The sequence below is a fragment of the Equus caballus genome, chromosome 22 (genome assembly GCF_041296265.1).
Source record: "Equus caballus isolate H_3958 breed thoroughbred chromosome 22, TB-T2T, whole genome shotgun sequence".
Lineage (NCBI taxonomy): Eukaryota > Metazoa > Chordata > Mammalia > Perissodactyla > Equidae > Equus > Equus caballus.
In genome coordinates this window covers 27,055,727-27,068,301 of record NC_091705.1, presented here as the reverse complement: position 1 = coordinate 27,068,301, position 12,575 = coordinate 27,055,727, and the positions used below count along the sequence as shown (strand labels likewise).

The following is a 12,575-nucleotide window of genomic DNA, read 5'->3' as shown; positions in this document are numbered from 1 at the left end:
CCCAGCGTTAATTCCTGGGAGGGTGCGGGGTTACCAGTCTCCCCCCACCCCCGCCTTGGAAGCAAGTTGACTTACCCAGCAGCACCAGGAAGAGAGCCCATGTCCTGGCCACTGGGCCAACTCCCATCCAGGCCCCATAACAGGCCTAATCCCAGACAGCAGCCTTCTCTAGCTTCATGGTTGGGGAAGGATTGGGAGGGAACAACCTGGGGGGTGCCAGTAGACTGGCCCTACCTTAAACACAAACATCTCGCCCCGGAAGAGGGCCACTGTGTTGAAGTTGCCATCACAGATGTTGGGTTTGGCGCCCGGTGTGGATGGCCTGTCCCCAAGGGGTGGCCGAGGGGGCCTGGGCTGGCGCTCATGCTTCCTCTCAGACGGTGAGTGGATCCTGCGGACAGGGAGCGTGGGGAGGGGCCTTGTGGGCTCCAGGGGCTCAGCTGGGGGTCCTGGAGAGAGGGGCTGCATTTTAGAGAGGGGCCAGCTGTTCCCTGCCTCCCACTGCCATTGCCTCGTCATCACCCGGGCAGCTCTGAGACAAATCTGTCACACTCCAGCCTCCTATCCCCTTCCCCCATTTTTTTACTCCTCTAATCTTTATCAAAATAGCCATTAAATGGGAACTCTCATCTTTCTATGCCAAGATCTGGTATCTTTTCCCCTATTATAAAAAGAGAACATGTCCCTTCTTAGGCTCAATGTCCCCTACCCTCTTTGCTCCCCTCCACACATGCTGGCCCCACTTTCTCACTCTCCCTTCATTCTTCATCTCACTCCACCACGGCCTCTGCCCTGTCACCCACTGATACTCCTCTGTCAAGATCACCAATGACCTCCACGTTGCCAAATCCAATGGTTACTTGACTCAAATTTTGATGTATATATGAATCATCCAGAGATCTTGATAAAATCCAGATTATGACTCGGGTGGGGCCTGTCATTCTGCTTTTCTTCAAGCTTTCAGGTGATACAGACATCACTGCTCTCAGACCCATACTTTGAGTAGCAGGATCATAAAAATACTTTCCTCGAAACACTCTTCTCTCTCTTCCACAACCCTGTACTTTCTTGGTTTTCCTCCTACCTCATGGGCTGTTCTTTCTCAGGCTCCTTTGCTGGCAGCCTTTCCTCATCCACCCTACTCTAAAGGTTGGAGTGCCCTGGGTCCTCTTTTCTCTTTCACTTTTTGTCTCTAGGTCTGTGCTTCTCAATTTGGACTGTATATTAGGATCACCTGGGGAGCCTTTAAAACTCCTGCTGCTTAGAAGGCACTCCAGTCCAATTAAAACCAAATTTCTGGGGGTGAGGCTGGTATTGGTATTTTTTGCTGAAATCTCAAGGTGATTCCAATGGACTGCCAAGTTGAGAATCACTTTCCAAAGTGATCTCATCCAGGTTTATGGCTTTAAAGACCCTCTATGTTACAGCTGGCCAGTAGGATGTTCTGTGATAACAGAAGTGTTGTATATCTGCGCCGTTCAATACAATAGCCTCTAGCCACATGTGGCTATTGAGCACTTGAATAAATAGCTACTAGTTACTAGTATGGAATTTATTTGATGAGGGACTAATTCTTAGCATGACACATAAACTGAAATTTTATTTAATTATGGTTAATATAAATTTAAATGTCAGTAGGACATCAAAGATTCCAAATCAATATCCCAGCCCAGATTTCTGAGCTACAGGCTGGTAAATCCTATTGTCCCACAATTTACAAAAGCCAGAAACTTTGATGTCATTCTTGGCCCTTACCACTGTATCTGATCTATCAGCAAATCCTGTCCATTCTGCTTTCAAAATACCTTCCGGTCCCCAATGACCCTGTCCAGTCCTTTACTGCTTCACCTATGGAGATCCTCTCCATGCTCCAGGGCTCTGGGTGGGGCTGCCTCCTCTGTGATGTCCTGAGGGCCTCCAGAGGGAGTCCTCCTGCTATGCTCCATAGCTTGGGGGCTGTGGGGGCTTGTGCTATGTGGGCATTCATTTGCCCAAGTAAATTGGTTTTCCCATCTGAACTGACTTGACACCAACAAGAACTTCACATACTAGTGTGAACAGAGAACTAGGAGGGAGGCATGGTAGCAGGCCCCTCATATCTTATCAAGATATCAGCCTAGCTTCTCATTTTTTCTTGTTTAAGAAAAAAGCTCTGGTTAAAATACTCATCACATTGTATCACCATTACTTGGGCAGATGTGTGAATCTCTTGGCTATAGATGGGACCCCTTGAGAGTGCAATGAACCACAGGAGGCGAGAGGGAGGGGATAGAGGAAAGGGAGTGGGTGGGCCTCTACTCACTTCTGTCCCTCCCAGTCACAGCTCAGACCCTCCCCTAGGTTTCCCAACTGTATGTGGTGGTAGGGGGAGCCCCCTCTAACCGGCAAAGACCTCGGAAGTCTCTAAAGGTCAGAGAGCAGTCAGACATAGCAGCTATGCTGAAGGATGGCAATCCCCCCGCCCCGACGCCCCCAGCAGACAGTCACGGCAGTGGCCCTCCCTCCCCTGCCACACACCGTAGATCTTCTGGATGCCCTGGAGATCATCCTGAGGCAGCTTGAAGTTGTGCGTCTCCATGTACTGGTAGAAGGGTGCCATGATAGCGCTGGGGTCGTTGGAGTGCTCCAGTCCCAGCGCATGGCCCAGCTCATGCACAGCCACCAGGAAGAGGTCATTCCCTGTGGAGAGGCGGATGGGGAGGTGCCCAGGGCACTCACTTAGGTTCAGTCAGTCGATCCATTATTTTAGCAGAAACTGAGCATAAGCTTTGTGCCAGGCCCTGTGCTGGATACTTGGACATACAGAGAAATCAGACAAATCCCTGCCTTCCAGAACTCTGGATATGGTGGGGGATATGGAGAGAGAGAGAGAAAATAAGTGAAACTAGTGTTCCAGGTGCTTTAATAGATGTTTGTAAGGGTCAAGTGAGGGTTCTGAGGAGAGAGGAGTCATTTAAACTTGAAGATGTTCAGAGAAAGCTTCATAAAAGTGAAGCTTAAGTTGAGTCTTGAAAGATGAGAAGTTAGTCAGGAGAAAGTATTCAGGGGGTAGGAGAGGAAGAGGGGTGGGGGTGGCCTTCCTGGCAGAGGGAATGTTATAAACAAGATCCAGGGACAAGCGGTTTCATTCCACTTGGCTGTGGAACAAAACACAAGGAGAGGGCCAGAGAGAGATGAGGTCAGCCAGGCTGGCAGGCAGGGCTCTGTGATGCCATGCAAAGGAATTTGGATTGGCTTCTTAGCCAGTGGGGGGTGTAGGTAGAGTGGGCGTGGTGACATGATGAAATCACTCTGGCTGCAGTTGGAGGAAGGATAGAGTGCAGTGAGACCAGAGGCAGAGGGATCAGTGGGATCAATTCAGAAGCGGGGACGAGGGTCCAGGTGAGAGATGAAAAGGGCCTGAGCCAAGGCGGAGTTAGTGGGACAAGCAGAGGGGTGTCCTGGCGGTGGCAGGCTGGCAGTCAGTTTCATGAGACCCAGGGGCAGGCAGGGCTCTGCTTGTGTGGCAGCTCAGTCCGGCAAGACCTCAGTCCCAAAAGAACTGAACTATGGCCAAGATCAAGGCAGGGATTCAAATATGAGTGATAACAACAGGGTCCAGGTGCTGAAAGTGGGACTCGCGATCCCAAGTACAAAGCTGAGGTGGCAACATGGCATAGTGGTCCTGAGCATGGGCCCCTGAGTGGGACAGACCCCAGTCATTTCCGGCTCTGCCTCCACCAGCTTTGTGAACTTGGCCTGAGGTCTACCTCTTGAGCCCCAATTTCCTATTTGTAAAATGGGGAAATCATACCTACCCTCTGGGGTTGTGTGAGGATTGAATAAGATAGTAGTGCGTGTAAAGGCAGCAGTACTGCATGGTAGCTACTGTTGTTATGATACGCAGGACAAAAGCTTGGTGCCTGGAATAAGCCCATTGACCAGAAGGGAAGCACAAGGCCAGTGGGGTTCTAGCAGCCGGATCCTCTTAAAGCCAAGTAAGCTTCTGGGCCAGGTCTGGGCCAGGGCAAGGCCTGATTTTAGAGGGATTAAGTAACCCTAGCTTTGGCAAAGAAATGCAAGGGGCCAGGGGTTGACCAAGCTGTTGTATCAACAGTCCTGACTCCTGTCTGTCCAGTTACAGACCCCTGCTTGTCTTGACCTCTGGCATTTGAATCCCCCTTGAGCCCTGCCTCTTATTGCCCAGCCCTAAGGCATGTTGCGGCCCATTCTTGCCACCTCGAAGTGCAGGGGAGGCTGCCAGGAGCCCAGGAGGTGGTCAGGAGTCCTAGTGCCCACTCTGGCTCCAGTGTCACTGGCAATGTTGCCCTACCTTGGCCAAGCCAAGGGCCCTGAGGGTCAGATGGGATTGGGGATTGTCTCTGGCCTTCCTGGCTAAAGTCTTAGGAAGAGAGAAGGGCCCCCTGGAGCAGATCCAGAGGCGTGTATGCCTGCCTGCCACTCTGCTGACATCACCGGTGTCTTCAGCGGAGAAGGGAATGGCCAAGATCAGTGCAAGGTTGGCCAAAAGCCTGGGGCAGGCCTTCTGCTGGGGAAAGGCAAGTTGGCATGAGGACGCCAGGCCGCCCCCAGTTCCTTCCTCAGGCCTGGTCCCTCTGGCAGTGGGGAAGGGTGAGCTCATCTCTGAGCTCCATCCCAAACAAAGGCGGCTGCTAGAGCCAGCGGAAGGCAGCTCTGCTTCCTGGGGTCCAGTACTGGCTCTGCTCCTAGCTTGTTCTTCAACCTGAGACAAGCTGTTCAGGGCTCGGTCTCCTGACCAGGCTCTTCCTCAGGGGGCATCCACAAGGATCTCAGCTGGGAACCAGGGAGCAGGGCTCTGAGCACCTGGCAAGGCTCTAAACCTGTGTCCTCAGCCTGGGTCTATTACTCTATTAGCCCCTGTGCCTGGGTCTCTGCAGAGAACAGGAGTAAGCCCTTGAAGGAAAGGGGCCTGTGGATTTGTTCCAGGGACCAAAAGGCAGAGAAGAGCTGGGGAGCTGGCATTCTCTAGCACAGGAACCCAGGAGACCTGTTTAGTGGGGGCCACTCTGGGAAGATGGAAGGAGAGGGGAGAGGGGTAGGAGAACTCCTTGGAGCTTGTGAGGGGAAAAAGCAGAGAGATGGAAAAGACCCCAGTGCTTAACAGGCATTAGGGTCTTCACTCCCCAGGAGGGTAAGAGGTATGGAAGCAGAGTGGTCAGCACTGCAGTCCCTGCTAGCCAGACTGTCATGAATCCCAGCTCTGTCATGTCCTAGCAGTGTGACATTTTAAATATCTTCCTCTGTAAAAATGAAGGAAGCAATGGTACCTTCCTCATAAGAATAGGGGTGAAGATTAACGAGGCAAGGTATGTAAAGCGCTCATCCTGCCACCTGGCACAGAACTATCATTGTTAATTAGCAGGATCGCGGTGAGCTGTGTGTGAGGACCAGTATCTCCAAGAGGGAGTGTTCCTGTGGGTGGGTGCTTAGGTGCTTGGGCCTCCTTGCAAGTACCCAACAGTCTACTCAGGTACTCAAGTGTACCCTGTCTCTGCCTTCTCTTAGGACCACCATATTTGGTGAGTCTCATCTTATTGACTCCTCCAACCCCCCAAAATGGTTATAGCATTTTCCTTTGCCTCTATTCTTTTGCCAATACTGTCCCCTCCACCTGGAATAGTCTTCCTCCTTCAAAGTTCAACTCAACGTCACATCTTCCAGGAAGCCTTCCTTGATTTCCCCCACTGAAAGTGAGTGCTTCTTCCTCTACTCTCAGCAGTTTGTGTGAACCATCTTTAGGGCACTGACCACTTTCCACACTACAATATAGCCACCAGCACATATACTCATCCACCCTAGGACTGTGAGCTCCTTGAGGGCAAGCTTTGTGCTTGATAGGGCTAGGTGACAGCAGCCAGGACCCAACAGTGCCAAACATTCAGTATTTTTCCAGGTGTGGTCCTTGGACCACCTACAACAGAACCACCGGGGGCACTTGTTAAAAATGCAGAATCCTGGGTTCACACCTGGCTCTGCCACTTCTTACCAACTGCGTGAATTTCTTAACCGCTTGGAATTTTACTTTCCTCCTCTGTAAAATGGAGATTCTAATCCCCGCCGGGTCTGGCTCATTGGGTGGGGAAGAATCACTGCAATAACTGCGGCAGGGCTGTAGCTTGTGGAAGGCTGGTCTCAGTGACTCTTCCTGGCCTGTCACATTCCCTGGGGCTGGGCTCCCTCCCCAGCAGGGCTTAGTGAATTCTGCTGACTTTACTGCTTGACTCATTGCAAAGAGATGTAGACAGAAAGTGCCTGGAAACCAGCTTAAAGGTGTGGTGGGCCAGAATGCCCCTGACACAGACTCCAGTGAGGTAGAGAGTCAGAATCACCTTTGCAAGCCAGTGGTTCTCTAGGAGAGCCTCTTAAACACACAGGTGGAGGAGATTCTGATTCAGGAGTTTTGGTTTAGGGCTTAGGCAACTTTATTTTATTTTTTCAAGTTTCCTAGGTGAATTTTGTAATGGTTGGATTAGGCTGACACTCCCGAACCAACTGCTCAACCTTAACATCACTAAAAGTGGGACAGCCTGCATCATCTGTGCTTCCCAATGTGATGCAACAGGCAGGACCAGCACCACCTAGATGTATTCTTGCCAAAAAAGTGAACCTGAATCTAGTCAGGCCTGTAGATCTGATTACCAGTGTTCACAAAATATGGGCAAGAGAGACATGTTAAAACTGAACCTGAATTTAGTCAAGGCAAATGACTGTACTCAGGTTAAATGACCCAGTTTCTTCAATGAAAATAGGGGGAAAGGGAAGCAAGTAACTTTTAAATTAAAAGAGCCTTAAGAGACATGTCAACTATGTATGATGTGCGGGTGTTGTTTGGAGCTTGATGCAAGCAAACAACTGTGAAAGACATTTTTGAGATAATTTAGGAAAATGAACACAAACTGGGTATTAGATTTTAAGAAAGTAGTGTAAATTTTGTTGAGTTTGATAATGATTTTGTGGTTGTGTTAAAAACAATCTATTAGAGGTATATACTAAAGTATTTACAGGTGAAATGACATTGTGCCTGGAATTTTCTTTAAAATACATCAGCCAGAAAATATAAGTAGGGGGGATTGGATGAAGTAGGAATGACACAGTGTTGATAATTGCTGAAGCAGGGTCATGGGTGACTAGGGGTTCATATTATCATTCTCCTTACTTTTGTGAGTTTGAACATTTTCCATAATGGAAGTTTAGAATAGAGAAGAAAGCCAAATAAACAAGAAGTTCCCAGGAGGTTCTGCTCCCTCCCTCACTGAGTTTATGTGGAAATTAAACAAGATAATAAAATGGTGCTCAATCAATCTTGGTTCCTTTCCTCTCCTTCCAAAAGCCGTCTTAGGCAATCCACTGCATTCCAGTTTGCCAGCCAGGGCTATTCCTGTGGTTATGAGCTGCATCTGGACAGTTCATGCTTGGTTTTCCAGAGCACAGAAAAGTCCGAACTCTTGTCCAAAGAAGACATTGGCCATCTTGGGATATCTATCAGAATTGGCAGTCATTCATCAGGATGGGGTGGGTCAGAGAAGACAAGAGGGTGCTGGGATGGTGCCCATCCACAGGTCCCAGCTCCTTCCCATACACACCACCAGAAGTTCTTGGGATTTTGAGACTGGGCCCAAGGTCTCCAACAGCAAGGAGTGGTTGTGGGAAATGCAAACCCTCAGAGCTGGGAAGGGGAGGGCAGAGGAGTAGAGTGTCTTCTCAGTGCCTCCTCTTTTAAGAATTCTTTTACCTCTGTCAGGGCTATAACTAAAATCTTATCAGCTAACAGTGCCTGGCACATAACAGGGTTCAAAAATGTTAGTTCTCTTCTCCTCACACTTTATCAGTTAGCACAGACAACCATTCATTGATACTGATCCAAGAATAAGAATGAGATAAAGAATAGTTGTTCAGAAAGCCAGGAAAAACATCCAGGACGTAAGGGAAGGGATACCAGGGCAGAGGAAATGGAGCTGGATAGGAAAGGGGACCAAAATTTGAAGAGGGCAGGGGACAAAGAGAAATTGAACTGTTTCATAACTTTGCCTAGGCTGAGCCTTGGCCAAATCCCCTCCTCAACTACCCTTTGACAGATAAGCCAAGAGTTTCCATCCCTGATCCACACAGTGATATGAAATGTTCTCAAAGGTGGCCGTACCCATCTACAGACACCAAACCTCTGTGGAAATGAGTCTGTAAGAGTCTGCTCTCAGGGGCCAGCCCGGTGGCATAGTGGTTAAGTTCGCGTGCTCCTTTGGCCCAGGTTTGCTGGTTCCAATCCAGCTGTGGACCTATGCACCGCTTATCAAGCCATGCTGTGGCAGGCGTCCCACATATAAAATAGAGGAAGATGGGCACAGATGTTAGCTCAGGGCTAATCTTCCTCAAAAAAGAAAAGAGTCTGCTCGCAGCCTGAAGCATCGCTAAGGAAAAAGAATGCCCAGTGCTTCCCAATCTTGCTGAAGCTTACGAATCAGAATCTCCAGGGGAAGGCCCTGGGAATCCACATTTATAACAAGAACCCCAGTTGATTCTTATGATCAGGCAAGTTAGGGAAACTCTGGGGATTAAGACAATGTTTCTCAAGGTGACGGAACACCTGCAACAGAAGCACCTGAGGAATTTATTAGACCAAGTGCAGATTCCCAGGCCTGACCCCAGAACCAGAGAATCAGAATAGCAAGAGGTTAGGGGCCTGGAGCTTAGAATATGCATACTTAAAGGTTTCTGGGTGATTCTGATGTGCCCTGCAGTTTGAGAACCATGGAAACCTAGCATGGTGGCTAAGAGTTATGGGCTCTGTTGTCATAATGCCCAGGTTTGAAGCCTTATTTCACCATTCATCAACTATGGGACCTTCACAGATTGCTTAATGTTTCTATATACCTCAGTTTACCTATCTGTAAAATTGGGATAATGCTAACATATACATATTACATAATAAGTGGAAAGCACTTGACATGGGCCTTAGAATATTAACATACTAATTGTTATCCATTATAATCTAAAAGCCAGAATCCTCTGTTCCTTTCCTCTCCAGACTCCCACTGCATTTTCTTGGTATTTCTGCTACATCCTTCAATACAGTCTGCCTTGTAACAGGGTTACTTATGTACACATCTGTCTCTCCTCAACTCTGGACTTTCAGAGGGCCGAGACCATATCTTTTTTTAAATGTTCAGACCTGCCCTGGGCTGTACATCATGTTACATTAGAGTTGGAAGTGACCTTAGAGATCACCTAATCCAATCCCTCATTTTACCTGAGAAGATAGGATGAATCATTTACCCCTTGTCACATAGCCAGGTGCTGGTTGACCTATGGTTTGAGCCCTGGTGCAGCCACCTACCACCTATGCCATTTCAACCCCAAACACTTCATCTTAAAAATGGGCATAATGATGTACACTTGCCTACTTACTAAGCAAGTGCCTTGCAAGTTAATACTGATAAGGAACTCTTTTGCAACCTGAAGAATATTGTTACTATTATTGCACAGTACTGACTCTGGTTCCACATATGTTCATTGAATCATAGTGGTGAAGAGCCACGTTATCCAAGGATGCTAGAGAAATTATGGGTCCTGTTATTCACCTGTGAGGTTGACATAGGGAGTGAGTCAGTCATGTCATCCCATATGATGGCCTTTGAAACTTTCATCAGTCAGGACAGAGCCTACCACTTTCAGACTCCACTTTCAGCTTTAAGCACTTTTTTACCTTTTTCTCCAGCCTCTGGTCCCTTACTTTATCTTCTTATTCATGACCTAACCCTCCCTCCTGACCCAGCCCAATTAGACCTTTTATTAAGTGATCTCCCTGGCCCTGGCCTTGAGGGGTCAAGTATTGAATATTATTAGAGACCTCAGTTCCCACTCTGTTAGGTTCTTTGTTCTTGGACAAGAAGCTCTAGAAAACCAGGAAACTCATCTATGGCATCTTCCAAGCTCTTCCTCAGGGCTTCTTTCCCTGACCACTGAGAAACCCAGGACTGCCCCCCTGCCCCTCATGGCCTTACCATCATGGTTGGCATTTCCTAGCGTCCACGGCTCGTCTGAGTCAAAGTGAGTGTCTCCTCCAATCCCTGGGCCAGGGAAGTAGGCATGGGCCAGGAATCCCCCTTCCCCATCAAATGGGGAGCTGTCTCCATGGAAGCCAGAAGCAAAGAAGATCATGATGTCTGCCTCTTTCCGGTCACTTTTAATCTCATGGTATGGCACCTCTTCAAAGGTCAGCGGGGTCACCTTCTGCCACACATCAAAAGCCTGGCGAATAGCTTTCCGTGTGTCCAGCTCACCCACCTTCGGGGTGTAGTTGTGAATGCTGGTGACAGAGGGGAGGATCATTAGGGAGGAATAGACAGAGAGACAGAGACTAGCAGAGTTAAAAGGGACACCAGAGACCATATGGCCCAGTGATCTTCAAATTTGGAACCCTAGAATTCTGCTGAGGTGCCCCAGAGGTTGAAGAAGAGGCTGAGTAGGCAAGGCTCTGGGTTCCCCTGACCCCCTGCCTCAATCAAAGTAGCTCTGCTTTAATCAGTGTTTTATATTTGATTTCTGACAAAGTTTGTGTTGAATACAGGATTCTACTCCAATTTGTAGAAAAAAATTAAGTTGGTGGATATAGCATTTTCTTAATTTTACATTTTTCTCCCAATACATAAAATACGCACATTTATAAAAATTACTAAAATATTTGAACAGTGGAGAGTTTAAGTGAAATGTCCCTTTAAAAAAAAGTCTTTGGCACCAACTACTACTGCTTGTCTACCTAAAAGCTGGTACAGGGTGGTGTCTGATTTAATTGGTTATAGATTTAGTTATTTAAGGTTGCTATATCCATATTGCATGGTTCTCCACAACAGAACATCACTACTTCTGGGTGCTCTGCCCCATGAACACCTGGAGCAGTGATTACTCACCCATTCTATAGATAAGGAAAGAGGCTCAGAGAGGTTGGGTGATAGAAGTTAAGGTCAGAGTTGGGTTAGAAGTCAGTTCTTTTTCTTGATCCACTCTACCTCTTCAGGAGACCCTAAGAGTCTGTTCAGTTTCTAACCCAGATTCTTCTTAAGTTTCCTTCTCTTGTCAGATTTCTGAAAATATCCTGTTCTAGTCTCAACAGCTTGTCAGCAGGAGAGCCCTTGATTCAGGTCCAAGGATGTCTGTCTTAGATCCTACCCCAGAACCCAGGTGATCCACTTGAGATGGAATCAGAGCCAACCAGAGCCCACCTGAGCCTGCCCTATGCCTGGCCCTTGCCCCAGCCCCACTTCAAATTCTGATGTCTGAGTCTACTGTGATGGGCGCCATTATCCCCGCTCTTGGTCGCTGGTCTGACTTGAAGACTGATCCTGCTCTGCCCATCAGTCAAGCAATGACACTGTTGTGATCCACTTCCTAGTTCTTTACCCACCTTAAGAAACAACTGGAATGCTGAGTTGGGAAGCTCAGGTGAAGTCCATTATGTTAAGTGAGGAAGGGATCCAAATCAGAGGAAGTGGGGTTTGGCAAGGAGTGATAGGAGAATGAGTTCAGCCATGGTTCTTTATCACAGCAGAAAGTTACTGAACAATCTATACCCCACTTTCTGTAACTAGAAACTATAGGACTCTAAAGAGAAAACAACTATTGAGCCCCTAAAAGACCAAATAAACGTGAAATTGGAGACATAGCATTCTCTGGACGCCACAAGGGGGACACAGTCATAGGCTCACAGTGCCTGGCCCTGATGCCCACATACCTGGTCCTCACCCTGATCGCAGACGCACCTACAGTGTCAGCCTCAGAAACTCAGGCCAGGAAAAAACTAAGTGAGAGTGGAGCCAAAGCCAAGGAGGAAGAGAGGGAGTCAAAGCACCTGTAGGTGATGTGTTTTTGCCTCCACTTCTGTCCAGTCAGGGCATAACGCTTGTTTCTCCGCCTGCGGCTCAGGTGGGGGTGGTCAGGGACACCACATCGGGGTTTCTTCATCCACCTGAGCAAAGAGAAGATACACATACACACATGTACTGTGGTCACTGAACACTCTAGGAAGGCATGGCAGAGTCCCCAGTCCCAGTCTGAATGGCAGTGTGCATCCTCAACTTAGACTCTGGGACCCTGGCTCTGATGGGTTCCCGACAGGAACAGGATCAACTGATTGATCCATTAATTCATTCTCTCACAATTGAATATGAAGAAACACTGCTGCATAAGAGACTGGGAGTCAGTAGACATGGGCTTAATAGTTCCAGCTCCACCACTAATCTTAGGAGCCCAGGCAAGCGAGTGAATCAATGTGAACCTCAGTTTCCCCATCTGCAATGTGAGAATTATAGTTCTCACTGTGCTTAGGTTGTAGTGAGCCTCAAAGGAGGGAGCATATGTAAAAATGCTCAGTAAATGGAATTAGATCACATCACTCCCTGGTTTAAAACCCTCCAATGACTTCCCCAAACACCTAAAATAAAATCCAAACTCCTCACCTTGGCCCACAGGGTCCCGCATAATCTAGCCCCTGCCTACCTGTCCAATGACGTCTTCCCCTCCTTCCCTTCCTATGCTCTGCTCCAGCCTCAGTGGCCTTCTTG

General features: G+C 48.2%; 1 protein-coding gene across 2 annotated transcripts in view; it reads right to left on the bottom strand.

Annotated features, from left to right (window-relative positions):
• Nucleotides 1–12,575, bottom strand: part of MMP24 (matrix metallopeptidase 24) — a 43,367-nt gene that overhangs the window by 8,470 nt on the left and 22,322 nt on the right. For both annotated transcript variants that reach the window (XM_023627011.2, XM_070247415.1), the window contains 4 exons: nucleotides 11,864–11,980; nucleotides 10,020–10,324; nucleotides 2,518–2,679; nucleotides 235–449 (listed from right to left, as the gene is read on the bottom strand). In XM_023627011.2, coding sequence (XP_023482779.2) covers nucleotides 235–449; nucleotides 2,518–2,679; nucleotides 10,020–10,324; nucleotides 11,864–11,980 — 799 coding nt within the window. The remainder of the gene's footprint in view (nucleotides 1–234; nucleotides 450–2,517; nucleotides 2,680–10,019; nucleotides 10,325–11,863; nucleotides 11,981–12,575) is intronic.